The following is a 23711-nucleotide window of genomic DNA, read 5'->3' on the forward strand; positions in this document are numbered from 1 at the left end:
ATGTTTTTGATCTTGTCATTTAAAGTCTACCGCAAGATCTATTGTCTGCCTGAGACAATATTTTCTCACAGGAATAAACGCTGTTTGAAACAACTGCTGGTGGTGTGTTTGATGAGAACTTGTGGGGTTTTGACAGATCGTTGTTCACAATTTTAGATGTCATTTAAAACTATTAGTTGGGGTTTTTTTTACAGATGGGAAAACTTGAAAGCTGTAGACTCATAATGTGTCTAAAAACTTGTAATCAGTTTCTTTTGGCATGTTTTTTTTTTTGTTTCCACTCTGATCAAACTCAGATTTGTGGAGTAGGCAACTTAACAACTGAGTTAAATTGCATGCAGTGCTCTGTTTTTGATAATTACTTGACTTTTAAAGGTAATTTGTTGCATTGGATTTTATTTTTTCTAGAAATATCTGAGTTCAGGGGCCTGAACAAATGTTTTAGAGTTAAAATATAAAAACTAGATCAATTATTTATGTAATTATTATTCTCTTTACAATTATGCAATATTTTGTGGTTAGTCTATGATGACTTGAAAACTTTAAGGGGTAGAAATAACTCCTGTAAACAACTCAAAACCTAAAAGGTTCGATGTAGCAAATCAAAGATAAAGGATCTAATCTAATTATGAATTATTCTAAAGAAGTAATTTTACTGTTTTGGAAAATTCAGATTCTGAACTTTTCATTGGCTAAATTATTTTTTTCTGATGATGAAACAAGCAGGTGACCGCAGATTAAGGATCATCACTTCCAAAGAGCTGAGTTTTTATGCAGTCTGGAAAAGTTTGAGATGTAAAGCAAAGCATCTCTGCAAAAGAGATTGTCAATCTCAATGGGATTTTCCTGGTGAAATAAAGGTTAAAAAAAAATAAAAGAAGATAAGAGTAGTATTGCAGTTTCCTGGCCGATTGCAGATTACTGATCTTTAAACAGCTTGACCTGCCGATTCCAATTTTAGCCAATACCTTTTTTTTCTTTCTTTCTTTTTGGCTGAAGTGTTGAAAATTACACCAAGAAAGTCACTTAAGTCACTGGTGGCAACAGTGGGGTGATTATTATCTGCAAATGTGCAGCCATGACCTGGTGGGCCGGTTGGTCAGTCAAACCTCATGAGAGAGCAGAAGAAGACAAGAGGTGGATTCTTACATAAGATCATTGAATAAGAAAATCAGTGCACCCTAAATGAGAGCTTGGAAAACATATTTGTATTTCAAGACTTTATCTCCTATCGCCTGAATAAGTATTTATTTTCTCCCTTCTGTCTCCTTCCTTACCTCCTTGTGTCTGTCTTTCCATCCTAGCATCCTTTGTATTTTAAAACCTTTCCTTATCCCATCGGAGTATATTCTTCTCCTTCCTTACTTCCTTGTCTTTCCCAATTTTTTTACCCTATAATGTAAACATCTTTCTTTGTGTCCTCCTTCCATCTTTCCTGTTTTCTGCTTTTCCTCTCCAATCTTTGACCATGTTTTGTCTTCACTCTTACCTTCTTTATGATCTTCCTTTATTCCTTCTTTTCTTGTCTGTTTCCTCCTTTTATCCTCATTCCTTTCTTCTCTTCCTTGTTCCTGTCCTCCCTGTCTGTTTTTATAATGTATCCAAGCGCTAAAGAAATCTCCACACTAAATTTAGTTAAATTTTGTCATTTAAAATAAACAGGATGAAGACTTAGAGTACAACACATACGATCCCTGAAAGAAACATACACAAAAATATGTGCAATCTGAAATTTATTTCATGAAACCACACATACTCTTCAGACTTGAAATGAATGAAAATTCCTCAGGAGACAAAAGTATGAAGACATCATTCATAAAGAGAAAACAGCCAAACTCTTCATAGGTGAGATGATCTGCAGATAAACATGATGTGAAGTCTGACTTTGTCTTTGTGAATAAACTCATCAAGTTGTCTGTATGTGCCGATGATTCTGACTAGACACCAGGATGGGAATGCTTTGTTATCAGACTAAAATGTGTAACTTTTCTTTCAGCTGGATGTATAAATATCAGCAGTAACGAAACTCTGCCGTTGGTTTTAAAACATGATCTGAGAGTCCATATGTGGCAGTTCCAGTGTCATTATTCCAGTTTCTGTGAATCTTAAAGCAAAAAACAATAACTATTGCAAACTCCCCGCTTCCCAAAACGTTTACATGTGACCTACTTTTTTTTTTTGATCAAATGAACTCTACGGATGTAGCTTATGATCGAACTGCCATCTGAGTGATACATTCACAGCCCGTGAGGAAAATTTCTCTCTTTTTTTTTCTGTACTAAAACAATATAAAAACTTTTTCACTTAAATATTTTTTTTTTCCCAATTAGCTTCTACCACAGTTCAAACTAAAACTTACGAGTGCCGCTTCGCCCTGACTGTCTCTAAAGGAAAGCAGTGATGCAACAACATGCTCTCGCTCCCAGTAAGAGGAGAATACTGGAGACTTTTTAAATAGCCTAAACGTAGTGTTTGGTTCTACTCGTCAGTTTACATCAAGTCCAATACCTCTCAAAAACTGATTTTGAAAAATACCAGCGAGTCACCATAAAAATTATTATTGAGTGAGGCAGCGGCTTCAGAGCAGCGCTAGCAGAGTCCTATAGCAGAGATAGGAAGCCGTTATCTGTGGTGTCTTGCTGCTCGGATCTGCTGCTCCTTGAGCTCTTGCTGGGGTTCGGAGTGGTTGAATACTTAGGAGGGTATCTGATGAAGAGGCGGTCCTCCTCCTTTTTAATCCATCTCAGAAGCTTAGTGATGGCAGTAATGGCACAGGTCTTTGTCACAAGAGGGCTGAAGCAGGTGTAGAGCTCAAATTTGCTGGTCACCTAAAACAAAAAACAACACAGACTTAACTAAATATGAAAATCAATCCAATTTTTGAACATTTTTAAACTTGCTTTTTGGGTTCAACTATTTCTATAAACGAACCTAAGTGCTCAAAAAGAAACAACAAAAAAAATACATTCAATAAGTTCAATAACTCGAAAATCTCATACATTCAACGGGCGCTGCGCCGTTACCTAGCAGCCGTTACCTAGCAACCTCAGCTGAGCCCAAGCCCGTTACCTAGCAACCCAAGCAGAGTTTCGGCCCGTTAGGTCAGCTGGTTTCACCGCTGTATGCGCCGTTCAACGGCTGCTGGAAAAAACAAGTGTTTTGTCGTTGACTTACCGTCCAGAAACCACTTGCTGCACTCTTCTTGGTTGAACAGGAGGCTTTGCTGCCTTACAAAAATATGCGGTCTGTATAATTGCGCGTCTGTTTGCAGCCATTTTCATGTGAAGTGTAAACGTTACGTCGGGCCGGCGTGGCCAGCAGCAGCTCATTTGGATTTAAAGTGACAAGACGCCCTAAAATAGCTCCTGAAATGAGCTCAAAATCTCAAGTTTGTATATACTGATGGTCATTAATTTGGAACAACATAATGGTGCGGGTGGAATAAGAAAAAGAGAGCAAAATGTAATTTAAAGCAGTTTTTTTCTTTTAAGTTTTGTGCAGACAACATTGATTCAACCGTTTAATTTCAGAGCCTTTTTTTGGTTGATATTAAGGAATTTTTGCACCGTAATGAATATGCTAAAACATCCCACTCATAGAAAATAATCAGCACCGAATATTGATCAAATCCCTATCAATGATAAGTGCATTATGTGTTCAATCACTTCTGAAAACAGGAGAAGTAGGCTAGAAGTCTTAAAAATGAACCGATTGGAACAGCGTCCATGAATTTCTAAAATCCGTATATATTATGCATGACTGCAGTAACCTAAAGCGCAGCTGCTCACCCAGGCCAGCAGAGTCTCCCTCTCAGCGACGTGGTAGATCAGCTTCAGGGGCCGTGAGGTGCTGTGGATGCGGCTGTGCATGTAACGATACAAATCCAGGAGCCGCATTTTCTCCTCATCGCTGCCGTAGGGAGCCTCCATCTCAGGACTGCAGGCAGGTAAACACACAAAGTAGTATGAAGCTCACAGATTATTATTAACACATATTCACACATATTCATAGGTCTGTCGCAATAACAGGTTTTTCCAGGAGTTATTGAGATAAACAGTAATGTTTTGAAAGCATTTTCAAGTATTATAACAACAAAGGCATAATAAGGCAAGTACACCCTGATTGTATGCGGCAGGATCCCCCAACTATCCCCAATATATGTAGGTTTCTTTGTATTTCGTGACTTTCTGAAACTTACCAAAAGGGCCATTGTAGATAGAAAAAAAAGGACCAAAGAAAACAGAGACATTTTCAGATTCATCTCAGAAATATTCTGGAAACAGCAATGAAATGTCTGAGTTTGAAACGTTTAAGATGTTTGACTTGAACTCAAATTTAAAAAATTTTTTCCAGGAAATTTTTAAGATTAATGTAAAAATTTCGGAGTTTTTTCTAGCAAATGTTTGACATTTCAAGCTCATAAATTTGTACTTTTTTTTTCTAGAAAATTAAGAAGTGGAATATTTTTATCTAGCAAATTTTTTACTTTTCAAATTCAAATGTCCAATTTGAGTTTAGAAAATTTCTCAAATTAATCTCAACATTTTAAGTTATTTCTTGCAAATTTTAAACGTTTTAAACTCAAAAATTTCTTTTGGCGGAAATTTACTACTACATTTTTTTATGCACAATGGCTCCAATACGCTGTAGTAAAGCACCCTGTCATTGCTACAGGATTACAATAACAACACACACCTGGTGAACTGAGTGAGCTGGCGGTGGTTGTCCGGCACGTCGAAGGGCTTGTACATGAAGTGCCTGAGGTCCGACACACCGACCTGGCTCACGCTGTACGACTGAGCTTTGGCGATGAGGCTCAGGGAGTTCTGCGCCAACATGGCCTCCTCGATCTTCCTCTTGCACTCGGCTACGGCGTAAAAAGCCTCCTTGTCCGTGGAAAGCAGCAGCAAACAAACGGTACACTCCGGCGGGTCCAGGTAGGAGATGTAAGCATAAAAGTAACAGTCAGGGTTGAAGAGGGGCAGGCAGATCGGAGTCCAGATCTCCCCGGCCTGAAACGCAGACGAGGCTCCGATGAGGTTGAGCAGCAGGTGGACGTCAGCCGGCGCCAGCCTCGCATCCTCGATCACCGTCTTCTCCTGGACGATGGTTAGCAGCTGGTTTTTGGCGACGAGGATGGAGAAAACCAGGTTGGGGGTGATCGCTTTCTGCAGGATCTGGCTGAGAGAGTCCCTGAGAGAGGAGGCCAGAGGCAAGCAGTGCACGGCTGCCAGCAGGAAGCTCGGGTCCGAATCCACCAGGTTGAGAAGGCCGTCCAGGATCTTCTCGGATCCGGCCAGGAGTCGCCTCAGGTCGTAGTTCTTCTTGTGCTCAAAGATGCGGGATATGCTGGCCTGGGTGAGCATACTGATGATCTGGTGGTACACGTAGAGGAGTTCTTCACGCAGCTGCTGCTCAGACTGACGACTGCTGGAGACGCACACCAGAACCAGGGGTCCTTTCTGCAGGAACACCACCGTGTGCCCCTCTGGTAGGATCGAGACAGAACAGGACAAGAGGCTGAAGGGGCAGCGTTATGTGTTTACAGGCACATTTTATAGCATAACCAAGAGACTATCTTAACTTCAGCTGTAAAGAAAAGGCTGAATATAAATCATACATGACTTAGACGAAATTTGACTTGGTAATTAAACACCTTGAAATCAGCTGCAGTGTATTTTATCTGCATAAAGCCATATATAACTGTGAACTGCAGGGAAAAATACAATACCTGGTTTTCAAATGATTTAAGATCAAAACTTCCATTAAAAAAAAAAATCATAATGTGACAAAAATTAAAACCCAATGATTTCTCCCTTTTGACAATAAAGTCTTAATTTGTAGCATTTAATACTGGTGTTGTTATTTGATTATTTATATTTTTGAGTACTTCCTATATGCGTTTTATTTTCTCCAATAGCTGCTGCAATTTTACAAATTAGCTTCATCATTTGGTAATGACCTCAAATATAGCGATGCTATACATAGAACAACAAGAAGATTTGGTTTTTAATACCGTCACAAATGGCTAATGTCAAATTATCGCTAAGCCAAGTCATCTTGTACAATAATAAGAATAATACAATATTATAATTGTCATATAATAAATAATTGTTGAATTTAGAACAGGTAAAATCAATTTTGTTTACCTAGTGTTTACAAAAGCATTTCATATCAGTTGATATTGATAATTACTGATCAGTTTTTTTTGTCTTAAACATATGAAATATTGCCAAACTACTACTGTGACCTTTAGTGTTTTATCCACAGTTTTTACTCCACAACATTGGTTTTTTTTAAGCAGTTAGGGAAAAGTGACAGAACCTTAAGCTGCTGCTGCTGCAGTTACTCAGCAGGTTGTCGCTAGGAAACCAAAGAGTGAGTGAGTTGCTAGGCAACCAAAGAGTGAGTTAGTTAATTCCACAAGCTTTATTTAGCTGTCTGTGAGAAGCTGAAAATCAGAATCATAATTTATTTTATTGTCATTGTGCTAGAAAGAAACCACAACGAGATTTTTAAAAAAAACAGCAACTCTTTGAAAGCAAACCAAATAAATACATAAAAGTAGAGAAAAAAAGAGGCTGAGTGGCTAAAGTCTTTCTTCTGCCTATATTACCCAGAATGCTGTTCAGTGAATACTCTACATATTCAATATTCTATCAGACGTATTATCTACTTATATTGATCCATCACAATATATATTCTTATTGATTTATCGTCCATCCCGATGTTTACCATCACAGTCAATGCTCTCACCTGAATACACTGAGCGGATGATGTTATCTCCACTTTGGACAAACGACACCAGCGCCATCATGACGCCCATGGTGGAAGAAAGAGCCTCTTCGCTGCCGTATCGGGAATAAATAGGCTTTCCAGCTTCACTCAGCACAAAAACGTGCTTCCTGTGTCGCCGCCAGCTGTCGGCCGTAACATCCTCGTCTCGATGAGAAGTGAACGGAGGAGACTCCTGGATTCCCGCCTCCAGCAACGGAGACGATCTTCCCTTCACGCCTATACCTTGTTCCTCCAGCTTGGCCTTGGCCAGCATTGTAACAACAAACTCCCCCGAGTCGCTCTGATCGTTCTCAACACCAGCATCTTCGGTCCCTCTGCCAGCTGAGTGGGCCGGCAGATTGTTCTGACAGTCTGGCGTCTCTGACTCAGTTCCCAGGTTGGAAGGAGGTTCTGCCTCCGGACCCGGATCCTCTGCTGTAACATCAGACGGCTGCAAACTGGCCGGCTCGCTCCGGTTGACGCCGCTGCAAGCATTCGCCGCCACTGAATCGGGAAACATGTGGTTCCCCAAAAGACAGAGAGAAGTGGCCAGGGTGTCGGCTGCAATGAAAGAAAACTAAATTATGAAATAAGTAAAGAAAAACGACAAACACAAACACATGAGTAGGCTTGTGACAATGAGCAATAAATCAATCACAGGATAAAACACAAGATCAATAACTTTCATTTGCATGATTTATTGTTTTTTTTCTTTTTTCTCTCTTTCTACCAAAAACCGGATGACAAAAATCTTCAGTCTGTTGTTTTGATCTCAACTAGACACGTTTTTAAAGGACAGTTTAGTTTACAGAGACACGTTTGGAGGCCTCGAGTCCTCGACGCGGCCGTCGAGGGTTCGATTCCCGGACCCGGCGACATTTACCACATGTCTTCCCCCCTCTCCTTCCCCATTTCCTGTCAGCCTACTTTCATTTAAGGGACACTAGAGCCCACAAAAGACCCCCTGGAGGGGAGGAAAAAAAGGAGAAAAAAAACAACCTAATAGAGGAGCTTTTATAATCGGCTACTGAAAGAAGTCAAAAACAAATGTTCATTTCTCATTTTCAGGCTTTATGATAGCAAATTATTTATTGTTTAAAGTCATTTCTTTATCTTTGTCTTAAACAGAAAAAGCCATATTCTGTGATTTTGTACTTCTGCAGAATAACTATATAAATAGTAATCCCAGTTTTTGAGAAGCAAAATCTGTTAACGTGTTAACTATATATTCAGATGTATTCAACATAATGTGTTCATAATTTAAACATCTAAAAATGTCAATTTATTTAAATTAGATAATTTTATGGTATCTGCACTGCAAACTATAAATACGGTTTTAGGAGACACTTGAATCACAGAAGCAGTGTAAATTATTTTTGTTTGTTTACAGCAGCACAGAACAAACAAACTGTGAAATAACTGGAATAATACAAATAAATTCTACATTTCTTTTTTTTTACATATATTGAACTTATTTTTTTATGGACCATTTCTATTTTAATTTAGTCTAATAATTTACATTTAAATAATTTTACATATTTAAGTTTATGGAATATTTCAATAATTGCTCATTTCTATATTATATTATATTATTATTAATATTCTGTACTTTGCCATAATTGGACCTGCTGCTACTTCTTTGGTGTGGTTGAGTGCCTTTAGTTAATTTAGTTGTATATATTGTTATTATTATTATTGTGTGTTTGCTTATTTATACTGTATATATTTGACCTTTTGCACGGGAGCTGCAATGGAAATTTCGTTGAATTCTGTTCAATGACAATAAATGCTATCTAAAATGCTATCTATTATTATTATGAATATTTTCAGTAACAGCTTGGATTTTTGACCAGAACCCAATTAAATAAATCACATGTCTCCTATCTTTAGTTCACTTAAAAACAAGATTCTTCTTCTGCAGGTCTTGGATATGACCTTAAAGCTTATACTTTAAAAACTACAAAAGCTCAAATGCAACTAATACAAACCTGTAATCCTTATTTGCACGCAAATTTGAATATGCTAAATTTGCAAAACAAATACTGGGTTTCAGCGTGCAGAATGAACTCATATTTACCAGGTGGATTGTTCTCCGCTGGAGGATCAGAAATGTTCACTGCCTGAGCTTCTCTGTCTCGATGGTGGTCTTCCTCCATGATACCATCCCACTCACTACAAACAAGTAAGAGAATCCACGTTCAGGTCCGCGATTAAAGCACATTTACCCTGAGATGTGAGGAGCTCATGAATGAGAGCATTTATTCTGGAGGTCACATGAGAGCAGAGGAGAGAAACAGCTCCAGGACACCAAAACAGACACTGGAATTCAAATCTGATTACAGCTTCAGCCGATCTAATGTTACACACCAACACAGCTCGGTGAGACCAAGAGAAAGCGAGAGGGAGCTAAAGATTGTGTTGAAATAAGTTTCTCAACAGTAACCAACGTCACATCTGCGACCATAAACACGCTTAATGCAGTTAACCTCCTTATAATGACAGATGTGTGGCGGTGAATTAGAATAAAAGTCAGCAAGCGGTGACTGTGGACATGAAGCTAGCAGAGCTCGCCGCTAACAAGCGAGACACACACAGATGAATTTCGTGGCCTCGGCTTAAACGAGCTCCTTTTAAATAACACAAATAAACAAAAACAACAACACTTACGTTTGTAAAAAATGTCAAAGCGTTGCCTTTAAAAAAACACAATTAGCTACATTAAGTTTCCTCTGCAGCCCGTAGGCAAATAAAGCTGTCAAGAATTAGAAGCCGAAAACAAATCTTGCTCTTACAACATCGGACTTCCGGAATCGACGATGACGGGTTCAACTGACCAATCAGAACGTTGGTAGGAGCCTGTCAGTCCCGCCCCCTTAGGAAACCTCAAAATCTGAGCGGTTGGTAAAAAAAAACACAACAGGAACGAGACAGGGCCGGTTCTAGGTATACCAGGGGCGGATGCAGTTTCCTGAAGGCACCTTCTTATTTAACCTGTTTGCACATCGTGCATTTAAGACACGTAATAGATTAATCTAATGAGCTAACACTAAATTAGCTTAGAATATTATTTATTAACTCAATATCAACTGGGCTAGAATGTATTTTAAATATAACAATTGTATTTAGTTTGTGAAGATGGTGGTATTTCTCTGACAAAGAGCTGCTGCTCCTGCATGTGGAGGGAAGACAGTTCAGGTGGCTCAGGTACCTGGTTAGGACGCCTCATGAACGCCTGATGGATGGATGGATGGATGGATGGATGGATGGATGGATGGATGGATGGATGGAATGGTTAAAAGAAGAAAGTACAGAACTATTAGAATTAATGAAGAAAAAATCCATAACATCGTAATTACTAATTGTGAAAGGGTTTCAAACTGTTTAAGGTTTATTTATTACAGGTTCCATCTCAATAAATTTGAGATTCGTCAAAAGGTGATTAATTTCAGTGTTTCAGCTGAAAAACTCATGAATCTACCCACTGACTTAATTTCCAATTTGCCAAACACTCTGCTTCATAATCCTCTGAATACTGCACTTAACTTTGTTGCTTGTGTGTGTTTTCCTTCCACTAAATCTTCCAATAAAACGCTTTAATGTTTTGATGTTAAAAATCCTTTTTTATTAGTTTTGGATTCTAACTTTCAGAGAAACTTAATTTCGGGATTTTTATACGGTGTAAGCCGTAATAATCAAAATTAATAAATAATTTAATGTAATAATAAAATGTAAAGATATTGGGCAAAAGAAAAATTAAAAATAAGGAAAATTTACAAGAAACGCCCGAAATATCTCCTTATGTGTAATGAATTTAAATATGCTAATATGCATCTCGTCCAGTAGGTGGCGGTACGGCGCTCTTACTAACGAACAAAAAGCGACAGAAGAAGAATGTTGTAGTAAACAAAGCTAACGGTGGAGCAACAAATAACGCATCCTGCCTAACCAACGTGAATGGACAAGCAGCTGGCCCGCTTCTCTCGACATTAACATTATAAGCGGACAATATGGAGGATTCGTGGGATTTTGAGTTTCTGTCCCGCGTCGCTGACAGCTGTCTGTCGTTTATTTCCGAGTTTGTGGACGATTGGCTCGCCAACGACATGAGGGTCTCCATATTCAAAATCCTGCTCAGCTGGCTGATATTTAGTCTAATCGCGATTCACTTTGCATGGAAAGTCTACGGGAACACAGTGAACGACATGTATTACCGACAAGGTGGGTGTTATTCGTCCCGCACAGGAACACTTGGCTGTGTAAATCCAAGCTAGTCGCGTTAGCATGCTCTGTGTTTACATCCAGGCGCTGGGCAGAACGGAGGAACACCGGAGGCAGCTTCCCACCTGGGCGGATGGTGAGTGTCCGATGTTGGAATTATGTGGCTCACATTAATTCAAAAGGTTACTTTTGTTTCCATGGAGATAGCCCGCTTTAATTAATCTGCGTTTATGTTTTATTCTTCATTTATTGCATGGCTATTGTTGTTGTTTCTGATCTTTTATCTGTTATCTTATAGGGTGAGTGAAGCTGGGGACCCCATGAAGAGCCATCATGACTGAATACTCATCCTGAAATCAGGGCTGGACATTTTTACTTCAGACACTAAATGAACATGATCAGTTTTGATGATCTAGGTACGAACATCTATCAGTTCTCCTGGGATGGTGTCGAACAAAGTTAGTGGCATACTTACTTTGACCACCGGTCACAGAGCAGGACACTTTTCAGCAAGAATGACTGAAATAAATCGTGTTGTCAACATGGACCACTTGTGAATTTCGTGAGCGGCAGCAGTGGTAATGTGAAACAGTCGTGGTTTTGGGTTTGATGCAACTATAATTTCACTTCCAAGGTCATACAGAAACCTTGGTGCAACAAATGTATTTTTGAAGTCAGGACACAAAATAAAATACAGTTTTTATTAATAGATTTGGCATTAGTAGTAGTAGAGGGAGCATATGCTGTGTAAATATTTACTATTGAAGTATCAGTTGTGGCCAGTTTTATTTATGCAATGTGATGAATCAAAATAAAATAGTGCAGTTGTAGAGTGGGAATGGGAGGGATTGTGCAGGCAACCTTTTCTACATGTTCCCGTCTTAAAAGAGGAATGGGGAAGTGGCACAAAGTGGTGAATGAATTTTCCAGACAAACAGACAAATTCAGGGGACAGAGCTGCTGCTCATTTGGCAGTAAACCTTCTGGAGGAAACCTGTTCAGTGTCTCCCTGTCAGTCCAATTTGTGATCTAAAGAGGAAATCACTGCCTATGATTATACACAGTTTGCATGCTTAGAGAACAAAGAATTGTATAAAAATATTATAAAACAAAATCAAATACACAGAGAGTAAAATTTTACCATAATAAAAAATGTGATTTTATTTTTCAGTTAATCTTTTTAATTAAAAGAAAAAAACAAAACAAATCTGTAGTCATTTCATTTTTATTGAAAAACAAGATGAGGTCAGAATAATATTTGATACTTTAATGTACAATCTTGCCGTCAGCTAGCACATAACATTGGAATGATTTTTACATTAAGAAGGAAAACACTGACATAGACGTGCAGTTTTTGTTAAAGTTTCAAAAACTTATTTGAGGAAATGTTTCTTTTGCCTTATTTTATTTCATAATTGTAGCATTATATATCAATTATTTTCATTTTGATCTTTAAAATACCAAAATTTTCACAAGTTTGTGGAATAAAATTTCCACAAACTTTATGAGATGCCCCTTTGCATCTGATGATGTAATCTGTAAATATTAAATTATGTTTGGATCAGTAACTCGGTACTTTCAGCCTTTTTACCAAATACATTTTTACTCTTATTTGAATAATTCCTTGGACAGCTACTTTTTACTTTTACTTGAGTAAAAATATGTTGTAGTAGTGCTACTCTTACTTGAGTACAGTTTTTGGATACTCTACTCACCTCTGCCTACCATGAGTGTCAAATATAAAAATAGAAAACCCTAAAAAGCCTTTCATGTCTACTGATATGATGATCTACTCATTATTTTGCACTGTTTAGCCTGTGTGTTAACTAATTTTAATGGGAATAGGTGGGATAAGCAGCACATGAACATCCATGACATTAGTGCAGGTCAGGCCAGGCACCAGCAGACGCTCTCCGCCTGACAGACGGGAAAAGAAAGTGTAGGAGTCATTATTACTGAGGAAGCCGTCGATGTCTAACCCCTGGGCTTGGGCTTCGTCATACAGCCCCGCATCAGTGACGGCCCCCGCAGCCTCCGTGGGTCCGTCCTGACCATCGGTGCCGCCGCTCAGAAACACGGGCCCCTGCGGCGGGAGCTCCAGGCCTCTCAGTTCCAGTCCCACTCGGAGAGCCAGCTCCTGGTTTCGACCTCCTCGCCCTTTGCCCTTTAGCTCCACAGTGGGCTCTCCTCCAGCTAACACACATGTGGCGCCCCACCCCTCGGCGCGCCCCTCGCCCAACACCTGCATGGTTCGGCACAGGTCCCAGCTCTCCACGCCGACCTCCGGTCCGAGCCTCAGCACTTCGGCTGCGATCTCCGGAGGCGGTTCCTCCTGGGAACAGGCGAATCGGGCCAGCAGGCCGTACAGCCTGGAGACGAGCCTCACGTCGCCGCAGACTCCCGGTGAAAGCACAACAGGACGGAAACCCAGTTCTCGAACTCGCCGGCCAGCGCAGGTGAGCGCAACGGTATTGGAGCCAATCACAGCATTGAGAGCCTCTCCAGGTGAATCTGAGTGCTTGTTACTGTCTTTCCAGCGGGGACCTTGTCTCGCAAGGACCTGCGTGACTGAAGCTGGCATGGAGCTGAGAAGTTTGTGTCGTTCAAGGATGGATAAAACCTCCTCCGGCCACACCTCGCACGTCACTGTTGGGCCGCTTGCTATCAAATCAAGAGGGTCCCCAATCACGTCAGACAGTATGAGTGAAACCACCTTTGATGAAATGATTGGAAAATCAGAAATATGCTCTTCTTTTAATAAGCAAACATTGTTAAAGGGGCAGTATTATGTGTTTTCCAGTCACACGTAGTTACATTTTACAGCACAATGAAGTTACTATGCTACCTTCAGTTGTTATAAAAATGCATATGACTTAAAAGTAGAGGTTCAGTGATTGCAGCTTTCTTTTCGATCACAGAAAAAAAAGCCTGACCTGCCGATTCTGATTTTGGGCGATACTAATTTTTTTTTTTGTCCGAATTGTTGCTAAATAGAGCAATAAAATTAACAGTGTGGTGACTATGGTTAACTACAGGCATGACCTGCTGTCAGTCAAACCTCTACAGAAGAGGACAGTGGTTGATTTATAAACCTTTGCCAAGGTAGATAAGATCTGTGGATAAAATCAGCTTCACATGTAAGTATCGACTGATCACCAATTTCCCAAAGCAATCAAGCCAATTTATTGGTGCACCCCTACTTAAAAGAAATTTGACTTTGTAATTTAGTGCCTTAAAATTGGGTCTCTGTCTCTTTAAAAACTCCTGCACTTTCTGAAATTCCGCCTTCAGGAAGCCATCACAACATCGCTCCTCTCTTAATGTAGAGCAACATTTTAACCAGCGTTTCACTGAGAAGCAGCTCCTACAATGAGCTCAGCAGATGATCCAGCAGGTGTTTGCTAATGGCTGCTGGCTAGTCTGAAGGAGCTTGGTGGGGGGAAACTTTGGCTCAGAGGAGGAGGAGCTGAGTCTTGAAGGCGGGGCTAGGTCCACCAGGTGTTTTGCAGAGCTGAATGGTTGTCATGGAGATTAAAGAATTTCTCAAACATGAATGAAAGAATCAAGTCAACACGTCTCCAGGTATGTTTTTGATGAGGGAATAACATTATAACACGATGTGAAACTCAAAAAAAGTAGATTTCACATAATACTGTCCCTTTAAACAACTGCTGTGACTTACCTGTGCGGGGTGAGCGTGGTGTGCAAGCCCTCCACCCTTCAACAAAGAGAGCGCTCGACGAACTTTGTTGAGCTCTTGGATGGTCGCGCCAGCAGCTGCAAGTCTGCGAGTTACATCAAGCTTCTCCTGCAGTGAGATTGGAGGTACTGGTGCTGGTAGCAGAGCAGAGCCTCCACCTAGACGGAAACAAACCCACACATTTGGCTAATAATATGGCTATTAAACAAGCAGATTTGTAATCGTTATTGATGAAGTTGCTTTGTGAACTGTATGCTGGTTTGTAGTGTGATTGGCTTACTTCCTTAGCATTTTCTTTGCTATAACCTGGTACCACAAATCTCTTCTCTCTCTTCTTTTAAAAAATTACTGAAATGTTGTACATTGTCTGTGTGTAAATAAATAAACAGTAAACAGGGTAGAAATCGGTGGGACTATTTAAAAAGAAATCATGTGTTTTACCTGATATTAGTACAAGCAGTAAATCTTTTTCTGTCAATTCAGTAGCTAACTGCTTGATGCCTTCGGCCGCCTTCAGAGAGTCGTCATCAGGTAGGTTGTGTTTGGCTCCCTCCATGACTTTGATCCGACTGTCTGCTTTTAGCAACAAATGGCTGTGATGGATAAAAAGCATAAAGTGTCACATATATCCATATTGTTTGTGATATTTTAGATAGTTTTCAGAAATTAGATAAACATTCCTTGAAATTGTTCACACTTTTTAACACAAAGTGGCAAATGATTGCAAAAGGTAAAAGTTAGCATAACCGAAGTGATTGGACTTTTTCAATCTGTACTCCTAAACTTTGGATTAGTTTAATGTACGGAATGCTGAGACTGTCGAGACTCAAGACCCATTTATATTCATTGGTGTTTGATTCAAACAAAAATGAATCAAACGACAAGAGTTTGAGTTTCTTTTATAATGTGAGTTTGTATATAATTTGCATTTTTGCTTAAATTTCTTTTCTTGTTCTTAGTATTGTAATCTTACTTCATTCTATTGAATTGTACAGCAACTTGGTCAACATTTGTTGTTTTATAAATAAACTGACATTGACGTAAGAAGATTGTCTTTATTCCATGATTCCTTGATTTTCAGCTCTGACCAGCTTTCCTGTCCCTGATGAAAAAAATGTAGTCCCACAGCATGATGCTGTCAACGCCATGTTTCATGGTGGGAATGGTGAGTTTAGTGTGTAGTTCAGTGTTAGTTTTTCATCTTTAATCTTTCCTTTGTTGGCCTAAAAAGTTTTATTTTGGTTTCACCTGACCAGATCACGCGTGAAAAACTGCAAACTACATTTTTCATGTTTCTCCATAATGGCTTTCTTCTTAACTCTCGTCCATAAAAGTTGGATTTGCAGATTGCACAACTGATAGCTGTCTTCATGAGCTGTGGATTCCTGCATCTCCTCCAGAGTTTCAGAGAAACTCCAGAGGCTTTCACAGAAAAGCTGGACTTATACTGAGATTTAATTACAAACAGGTGATCATAAATTATTTATTTATTAAGTTCCTGACTGGATTCAGTTGAATTGAAAATTAAGTTGGTGGTTGTTACAAATAATAACAAAAAAAACTAGTCAGAATATTTTTGTGATGCACTATGGCTCCTGCATCATTTGCTCACCTTTTTCCATGCTGTTGTAACGTCTGCTGCATCCCATGCGGCACGCTGATAACTCCTCTAACTAGATGATCGCCCAGAATCCTCTCTACCTCTGCAGCCATTCCCAGAACCGCTTTCCCAAAGCCCACCAGGTGCATGTTGTGACTGAGTGTGAATCTGCGTCCGTCAATAACGACCGAGTCGCCGTTCCGCTCTATGCTCTGCCGCACCACGGTGTCCGGCTGCACAGCTTCCACTGCGGCTCTGAAGGTTTCCCGCGCCCCTGAGTCCATGGACATGTTGCAGAACGTGGGGTTTCTTCTTCCCAGGAGGGCCAGAAAAGGTTGAGACCGGAACAAGGACAGGATGCGGGCCATTGCCACCTCAGCAGGACTGAGGAATCGATACAGCAAGATGTATAGAGTTAGAAAAGCATGTCAAATTAGGAAGGTGAGACTTGCATAATGCTATTAAATGTCTTTCATTTAAAACCTTCTGAAAACTACATGCACACAAAGTGTTATAGTAGTGTTATTTGTAAAAATGTACATCAGCTTAAAATGATCCATTACTGTAAACATTCCAATGCTTCCAAAGACCTTCATACAAATTTAAAGCAAATTTCCACAGTCAAGATGTGCAACATGCTGTTTGGACTTACACAAAAAACATTTCAAATGTTTATCTGACAATTTAGTTTAGAAGGTATAGATAAAATGCATGTACATTTACTACCTTAAATAGTTTTTTAAATGAACAAACATTAAATATTGTGCACTGTGAACCAGCTACTGTGACTCTCTTCAAATCTGGTTTTAAGTCTGCCTACCTGTGTGGATGGTTTAGGACGATTGCAGCCTGCAGATTCCTGCAGCAGCCAGTTGTGTGTGTTCCAGTTCAGCAGCAAAGCAAAAATCTGACCAAACAGTGACTGGAGTTGTTTATACTCCGTTTAATGATTAATTTAGAGGGATCACTGCCCCGGTGAACATGCATTTCAGCTCTCTGTTTATCTCATCTTTACTGGCACTGCTTAAAATTTCTACCATATAGAAGGAGATTTAAGTGAATGTGGCTTTATTTATTCTATCTTGTATCAATCAATAAGACTGGTGGTGGAGGTGTAATGGTGTGGGGGATATTTTCTTAACACACTTTGGATACCTTTGACAAATTGTTTAAAGACCAATGCTAACCCAAAGCCAAATTGTTTTCCTGAACATTACAACAACTTCCCTGTTTGTTTTTTTTATTTTTTTTTTCAGCCATCTTGTTGAAAGTCGGCCTTCTGTCACCTGAAGAACATTTCCAGGATTAAAGGACTAATGTCTCAGCCAGATCTAGAGAAACTCATCCATGCGTTCATCTTCAGTTGCATTGATTACTGCAACAGGGTCTTCACAGGTCTGCTATACAAATACAATCTGATTGATTGATTGACTGTGTGACACAAAAAATTAAAGACAAAAGAAGGTCCAGCTCAGTATGAGCAAAATGTATTGTCAGTGAGTGCATATAGTACAGACCAGGCATACGAATATTAATAATAAAATTAAAGGTCCCGAAAAGTGATCCTCATTATGAATACACATGTAATTAAATCTACTTATTTTTACAATTATAATTCTGAACGACTACATTATTTTTATACGATAATGCACAACCAACCAAAACAGTAATATGTAGTTCATACCTTGGAGTTTCCCTTTTGCGGGGTCAAAAGTCCTCCAGGAACTTTCTTCATCATGTGTTTATTTTGCGGCGGGAGTAAAATTTAGAGACAGACAGAAAACAAATCTTTGTTCTTATATGTGACAGGAAGCGCTGCTAGTGAACACACAACCTGGCAACTATTTGAGACATTTAAAACTAAGCAGGAAAACCGTATCAAATCCTGCTGCTTGTGCTGTTTATGGCATCACGAAAATCTCGCGATAAGACATCATTTTGGGCCACTGCGCGGTCAGGTGATGATTTGTGCGTCACTGACGTGGCGAAGGCGTTGAGCTTTCGTCCCTCCTCTGCCGTGGACTCAAACTACCCCAGGCGGGATTTGGTTGCCGTTTTTGGGGACTTTATTTTCCCAATAACAACTTTTTCTTGCACCGCTTTTGTTTATATATCTCCACAAATCACCGTAACTGTGACCCTTGAGTGGTTCTAAAGCGGGGCGAGGGCCAGCTTCCCCTCAGACACAGACAGGCCACCATGAAGCTAACGGACAATGTGCTCCGGAGCTTTCGGGTTGCTAAAGTGTTCCGAGAAAACTCGGACAAAATTAACTGCTTCGACTTTTGCTCCAACGGAGAGGCAATCATTTCCAGCAGCGACGACGACTCCTTAGTGTTGTACGACTGCCAGGAGGGAAAGTAAGAGCTGCTCCTCTTGTTTTTTATGTTAGCTTTATGCTAAGCTAATGGCTGAGGCCTGCTGCGGTGCTTAGAGCGATGCAGCATGAAATTAAAAATAAACGAGTCTGCCGGTTAAAACTGGACCAGTATTGTGTTTTTTTAAAGCCTGTGTGCCATCAAATATTCAGTTTCATATTCATCAAGCAAAACACTTGTATGAATATTATTACTGTTAAACAAAGTGGGAGGGGATGGCTAAATTGAGAAAATGCGCTTTAATTTCACCTAATATTTCTAGAGTTTTTAACAAATCGCATAATTAAGACGACAAACTGGTGCTGTAGCAAGTGAGCGTTGTATAGTTCGATCTTAAATATTTAAGCTGTTCTGCCGCCATTTCTCCTTTTGGTTAAACGGGGCTAGAATATTTAAAGTGGGGAAATTCAGTTGTCACAGCAACAAGTTAAGGATAAGTGGGAACATGCATACAGGAAGGTAAAGGAAAGTTTATAACATAAGAAAAATAATACTATGATAATAATGGTAAACTCAGATTAACAGAAATGTGCAGCTGACTATCTTTATTTGGAGCAGAAAATATACATTTGCATAGATATTTGTTATAAAAAAAAGATTATTTGCAGGAAGTAAAAAAAAATGCAAACAGGGATGTTCAAATATGATCAAGAATGTTATTTGAAATTAGAAAAACTGCAAATAACAGCAACCTTATAAGACTTGTTGAAGCTGTGATGTTTATAAAGTCTGCTGGAAGGAAGGATCTGTGATGACGCTCATTTGTGCACTAATGATGCAGAACGTGTCACTGAAGGAGCTCTCCATTTAGTGTTGAATTGGGTTTTTTTTAATGGATATCTGTCAATTTTATTGTGACTTAAATTAGATTTAATTGTGAATACCAACTTGTTTGTTTGGAAGGATAAAAGTTTTTGCATTTTTGTATTACAATCACAAGCGTTATCTGAATTTTAGAAAATTTAGAACCACAGTTAGAGATGCATAGAAACCTCTTGAAAGAAAGGTAGTGCTGAAAGAAAGACAACTTACAATTTTTGATAAACATCTACAATAGGGAAAATGATGTAATTTCTGAAGAACAATCATTTTACTCCTTTTTGATTATTTTGAAATAAAAACATATTTTTTTGGAAAAGAGGATCCATTTTCTTCTATGCGATTTTTGACATCTGGGGAATATTAGTAAAGAGAAAATTTGACAAACTTACTAAAAGAAATAGATCTAGAAGTCTATTACTGGTATATTTAGTATCACTATGTTGTGGAATGTCAATGCAATTGTTTCACAAAAAACTGGCACTGCTAAAACCAGCATTTCTTTTTAAATGTATATTTTAAAACATTAGTTGGTTCCTTATCACTTTTAGCCAAAGTTAGTAAGAGTCCTGGAGGAAGGTCCAAAGAGACTCCTGTGGTAGCCTAACAGAGTAGTGCATCATCGTGACCTGGAAGAAAAAGGTTTCAGTGTTTTGCAAAATTATTTACAGGAGTGTAAATAATGACACAATAAAAATCAAGTGTAGTGGGTTTTTTTTTTAGTCCCCTTATCTGTTAGAAATCTGAATCATTTCAAGATGAGTTTCAGTAAAAAGTAGCAAACATTGACCTTGCAAGGTTTCTAAATTATTGTAGAATTATTATTATTTGTATTATTAAGTGTGCTTCTGTTGATTAATTTCCTCTAATTTATTGTTTTTTTTATCCCATTTATGACAGACCCAAAAGAACTCTCTACAGTAAAAAGTATGGCGTGGATCTGATCAGGTATACTCATGCTGCAAACACAGTGGTCTACAGTTCCAACAAAATCGATGGTATGTATTCAGAAGATGTATATTTAAATGCATGCCATTTTGATTTTAATTTCCGTTTTGTCGCATAATTTACTGCTGCCTTGGCTCAGGTGATGGTTTGTGTTGCGTAGCTGCTCGCCGCGCTGCTCGCTGTAGCCTGAGGTAGTTGTTTGTACAGTTTGAGGGTCTGTGATTCTACCCCATACAGGAGCTAACTGTACAAGTGACTGCCTTGCCTACGGTTGAGTGCAATCTTCAGACGAGCTTTGGATTGATTTTTTTTTTTCTTTTCTTTTCTATTATGCATGAAATGATCGTTTATTTTGGTATGTTGGTGCCACTTATTTTGTTCTTTGTCTTTAAGACACTATCCGGTATTTGTCTCTTCATGACAACAAATATATCCGGTATTTTCCTGGACACAACAAAAGGTGAGTGCTGTCCTCGTGTTTCCGCGATTGGTTCGATGTTTCTGTGTTTTCATGTTTCCTCTTCCTGTGTGTTTTCATCAGAGTGACGTCTCTGTCCATGTCTCCTGTGGATGACACGTTTATTTCCGGCTCATTAGACAAGACGATCAGATTGTGGGATCTGCGCTCACCGAACTGCCAGGTAGGCATCTAGTTTTACTCATTTGTTAGAAGTAGTTTGACACTTGTGCTGTAAAAATTAAACCTTCCTAACAAATTGAATTTGGAGTTGGTTTGTTCTCTGTAGTCTTGCACCACGAGTTTAGAAAATTAATGCTGTATTTGCTGCTATTTTTGTATTTTTAGGGTTTGATGCACCTGCAGGGGAAGCCTGTTTGCTCATTTGATCCAGAGGGTCTCATTTTTGCAGCTGGCATAAATTCAGAGATGGTTAAACTTTATGATCTGCGCTCATTTGATAAGGTATGGAAGGAGGTCTGACGCTCGACTAATTAAATTGATCCAGAAAGAACTAAATTGATCTCTCTTACCAACAGGGTCCGTTTGCAACTTTCAAGCTTCAGTACGATCGGACATGTGAGTGGACTGGACTCAAGTTTAGCAATGATGGAAAACTCATCCTTCTTTCAACCAACGGCGGGGCGCTTCGCATTTTGGACGCTTTTAAAGGGGCGGTGCTGCATTCTTTCGGGGTAAAGATGGAGTCACTGCAAAATGGAGAATAACTATTTGGTAAAAAATAAAACTGAGGGTTTATATTTTCTATCCACAGGGCTACAACAACAGTAAAGGCGTAACCTTAGAGGCTTCTTTCACTCCTGATTCTCAGTTTGTGATGATTGGTGAGTTTGGATAAGCGTGTTTTTATGTGTCACTTTATCGGTGATTAAATTAACAGTTCAGCAAAAAGAACATTTAATTTATTTGGAATAAGGATGGAAGTGTTTTCAGCAGAAGCACAGACCAGATTTCAGCTCACATGATACAAAATATAATTTTAACTGTTTTTTTGGATCTAAGGCTTTATTAAAATCCTACAGCTGCTCTGAGAACAGGCAGGATGGTTGTTGTTTAATTTAGAGACGCACCAATATCTGGGGAAATTTCTTTCATTGTAAACATGAAGTAACTCAAAAATAAAATTGAGCAAATGTTAACTAAAAGATGAAAATTAACTACAGGTTCCTTGATAAATGTGCCAGTAGCTGAAGAAGATATTATAAGGTTGATTATGAAAACGAATTCTGTATTTTTAGTAGGGCTGCATTCAATAATTACTTGGTTACTGATTATTCTGATGTTTGATTGATTAATTAGATGAAGAAGTGGCATATTCTATTTTGGATTTAACCACTTATTAAAAAGACATTCTAAAATAAAAATTTTATTGCCTACAATGCAATAAAACAGCATTCCTTTAGGATACGCTTGATAATTTGCAGCTAAAAAATACCTCTAACAACATTTTATTGTATTGTTGCAATATAATAGTACAATGAATGGCTTTAATGCAATATTTGGTAGGCTAAGGTATTTACTGTGCAGTTCATTAAACATTTTGCTTGCTGTATTTCGGTAGAATTGTAGACTCACTGTCCCACATGGACACTGTCTGCACCTGATCACAGTCATGTCAGAGATCAGGGAGCGTAGCAATGCTGGTTAACCAGAGTTACTTTCATTATTTCAGTAATCTGCTTTTTATTACTGAATGTGAATGTTTACCTCCAACATTTGATGTGTTTTAGGCTCTGAAGATGGAAAGATCCATGTGTGGAATGCTGAAAGCGGGATGAAGGTGGCGTTATTAGACGGGAAGCACACAGGCCCCATTACCTGCCTGCAGTTCAATCCAAAGTTCATGACCTTTGCCAGTGCCTGCTCCAACATGGTGAGTTTAAGACAAAGAAAATGTTGCCTCAGGCTTGACAAAGACATTTCTTTGAGAAATAAGCTTAGCTATTAGATAAACTGATGAATTATTAAAAATAGCAAACATTAGATCATTACATTTTACTAATGTTTGTGCATTTCTTGATTTAATTTGTCTATATATGAGGGGCTTTTTAAAGATTTTGTTTAGATTCTGTAAAAATGAAAACATGAAACAATCAAAAAAAGAGAAAAACGCAACTTTAAACATTAATTGAATGTTTAAAGTTGCAAAAAGATTAAGATAAAAGTACAGGAATCAGATCACCTGATTTCACATCTGAATGCTTTTTCTACTAAAACAGAATTTAAGTCCAATTTGTAATAAAATATTTAAGAGATTTTCTGCCTCTCTGTGTAGAATGAACAGTCAAATATGTAAACGGTAATGTCTGAAGTGACTTAAAAGTGATTGTTATGAATTAATCTTTCAGGCTTTCTGGTTGCCGACCATTGATGACTGAGGAGTAGGAGCAGCAGCTGACCAGCAGGGGGCAGTGTGAATGTCACAAAATCAAATTGTAAATAATCAGTTGTAGGAATAAAACATGTTTGGTTTTTTATATTTCTATTTAACATTAAATTGTTTCCTTTGTAAAAAAAAAAAAAATAGTTTTGACTTTTTTTTAATTGTGCCAATTTATATTTCTTTTTGGGTCTTTGGTATTTTTGAAATTAGTGTACAAAGGTTAAAATAACAGTTCCATGTATTTTAGAGCATCTGGGAAGGAAATACATTTTTAGGTTCAAATTATAAGTGATGATTTGTTAATAGGATTGAATTTAATTTAAAGTGTGGTTTAAAAGTGTTTTCTTTGTAAGGTTAGAGCTATAGTTATGTTGAAACCCAGTATGACCTGATTTTTATTGGAGCATAAA

General features: G+C 38.6%; 4 protein-coding genes across 6 annotated transcripts; 2 read left to right on the plus strand and 2 right to left on the minus strand.

The window, feature by feature from the left end:
• Positions 1 to 1716: 1716 nt before the first annotated feature.
• LOC102224645 (vacuolar fusion protein MON1 homolog B-like) lies at positions 1717 to 9579 on the minus strand. The gene is made up of 6 exons (XM_005797024.2): positions 9445 to 9579; positions 8855 to 8949; positions 6757 to 7338; positions 4696 to 5488; positions 3789 to 3936; positions 1717 to 2828 (listed from the first exon to the last, which is right to left on the minus strand). Exons 2-6 carry the CDS (start codon positions 8931 to 8933, stop codon positions 2601 to 2603), a joined length of 1830 nt encoding a protein of 609 aa, XP_005797081.1. The 5' UTR covers positions 8934 to 8949; positions 9445 to 9579; the 3' UTR covers positions 1717 to 2600.
• Positions 9580 to 10643: 1064 nt separating this feature from the next.
• On the plus strand, positions 10644 to 11542 carry tcta (T cell leukemia translocation altered). The gene is made up of 3 exons (XM_005796934.3): positions 10644 to 10995; positions 11080 to 11131; positions 11294 to 11542. The coding sequence occupies exons 1-3, from the start codon at positions 10785 to 10787 to the stop codon at positions 11334 to 11336; spliced, it is 306 nt and encodes a 101-aa protein (XP_005796991.1). The 5' UTR covers positions 10644 to 10784; the 3' UTR covers positions 11337 to 11542.
• A 662-nt stretch (positions 11543 to 12204) lies between these two features.
• On the minus strand, positions 12205 to 18197 carry glyctk (glycerate kinase). 3 transcript variants are annotated; one of them, XM_023325436.1, is made up of 5 exons: positions 17980 to 18197; positions 16308 to 16679; positions 15137 to 15288; positions 14678 to 14853; positions 12205 to 13708 (listed from the first exon to the last, which is right to left on the minus strand). In XM_023325436.1, the coding sequence occupies exons 2-5, from the start codon at positions 16661 to 16663 to the stop codon at positions 12818 to 12820; spliced, it is 1575 nt and encodes a 524-aa protein (XP_023181204.1). In that variant the 5' UTR covers positions 16664 to 16679; positions 17980 to 18197; the 3' UTR covers positions 12205 to 12817. The 3 variants fall into 3 exon arrangements, with proteins under 3 accessions (XP_023181204.1, XP_023181205.1, XP_005797080.1); XM_023325437.1 differs by having other exon boundaries at positions 16308 to 17202; XM_005797023.2 differs by lacking the exon at positions 17980 to 18197 and adding an exon at positions 17116 to 17595.
• Positions 18198 to 18275: 78 nt separating this feature from the next.
• On the plus strand, positions 18276 to 23444 carry wdr82 (WD repeat domain 82). The gene is made up of 9 exons (XM_005796933.3): positions 18276 to 18655; positions 20393 to 20490; positions 20834 to 20900; positions 20982 to 21081; positions 21246 to 21362; positions 21437 to 21592; positions 21673 to 21742; positions 22649 to 22791; positions 23267 to 23444. The coding sequence occupies exons 1-9, from the start codon at positions 18495 to 18497 to the stop codon at positions 23294 to 23296; spliced, it is 942 nt and encodes a 313-aa protein (XP_005796990.1). The 5' UTR covers positions 18276 to 18494; the 3' UTR covers positions 23297 to 23444.
• Positions 23445 to 23711: the final 267 nt, after the last annotated feature.

The sequence above is a fragment of the Xiphophorus maculatus genome, chromosome 20 (genome assembly GCF_002775205.1).
Source record: "Xiphophorus maculatus strain JP 163 A chromosome 20, X_maculatus-5.0-male, whole genome shotgun sequence".
NCBI classification, from domain to species: Eukaryota; Metazoa; Chordata; class Actinopteri; order Cyprinodontiformes; family Poeciliidae; genus Xiphophorus; species Xiphophorus maculatus.

Coding starts and splice junctions, on each gene's coding strand:
- LOC102224645 (XM_005797024.2), bottom strand. CDS start 8,933: ATGGAGGAAGACCACCATCGAGACAGAGAAGCTCAGGCAGTGAACATT. Junction 5,489..6,756: donor CATCCGCTCAGTGTATTCAG/GTGAGAGCATTG, acceptor CGATCCTACCAG/AGGGGCACACGGTGGTGTTC. Junction 3,937..4,695: donor CAGCTCACTCAGTTCACCAG/GTGTGTGTTGTT, acceptor ACCTGCCTGCAG/TCCTGAGATGGAGGCTCCCT.
- tcta (XM_005796934.3), top strand. CDS start 10,785: ATGGAGGATTCGTGGGATTTTGAGTTTCTGTCCCGCGTCGCTGACAGC. Junction 10,996..11,079: donor CGACATGTATTACCGACAAG/GTGGGTGTTATT, acceptor GTTTACATCCAG/GCGCTGGGCAGAACGGAGGA. Junction 11,132..11,293: donor GCTTCCCACCTGGGCGGATG/GTGAGTGTCCGA, acceptor GTTATCTTATAG/GGTGAGTGAAGCTGGGGACC.
- glyctk (XM_023325436.1), bottom strand. CDS start 16,663: ATGGCCCGCATCCTGTCCTTGTTCCGGTCTCAACCTTTTCTGGCCCTC. Junction 14,854..15,136: donor ACTGCTTGTACTAATATCAG/GTAAAACACATG, acceptor GTTTCCGTCTAG/GTGGAGGCTCTGCTCTGCTA. Junction 13,709..14,677: donor ACCACGCTCACCCCGCACAG/GTAAGTCACAGC, acceptor ATTTCATCAAAG/GTGGTTTCACTCATACTGTC.
- wdr82 (XM_005796933.3), top strand. CDS start 18,495: ATGAAGCTAACGGACAATGTGCTCCGGAGCTTTCGGGTTGCTAAAGTG. Junction 21,082..21,245: donor TGCGCTCACCGAACTGCCAG/GTAGGCATCTAG, acceptor TTGTATTTTTAG/GGTTTGATGCACCTGCAGGG. Junction 21,593..21,672: donor CGGTGCTGCATTCTTTCGGG/GTAAAGATGGAG, acceptor TTCTATCCACAG/GGCTACAACAACAGTAAAGG.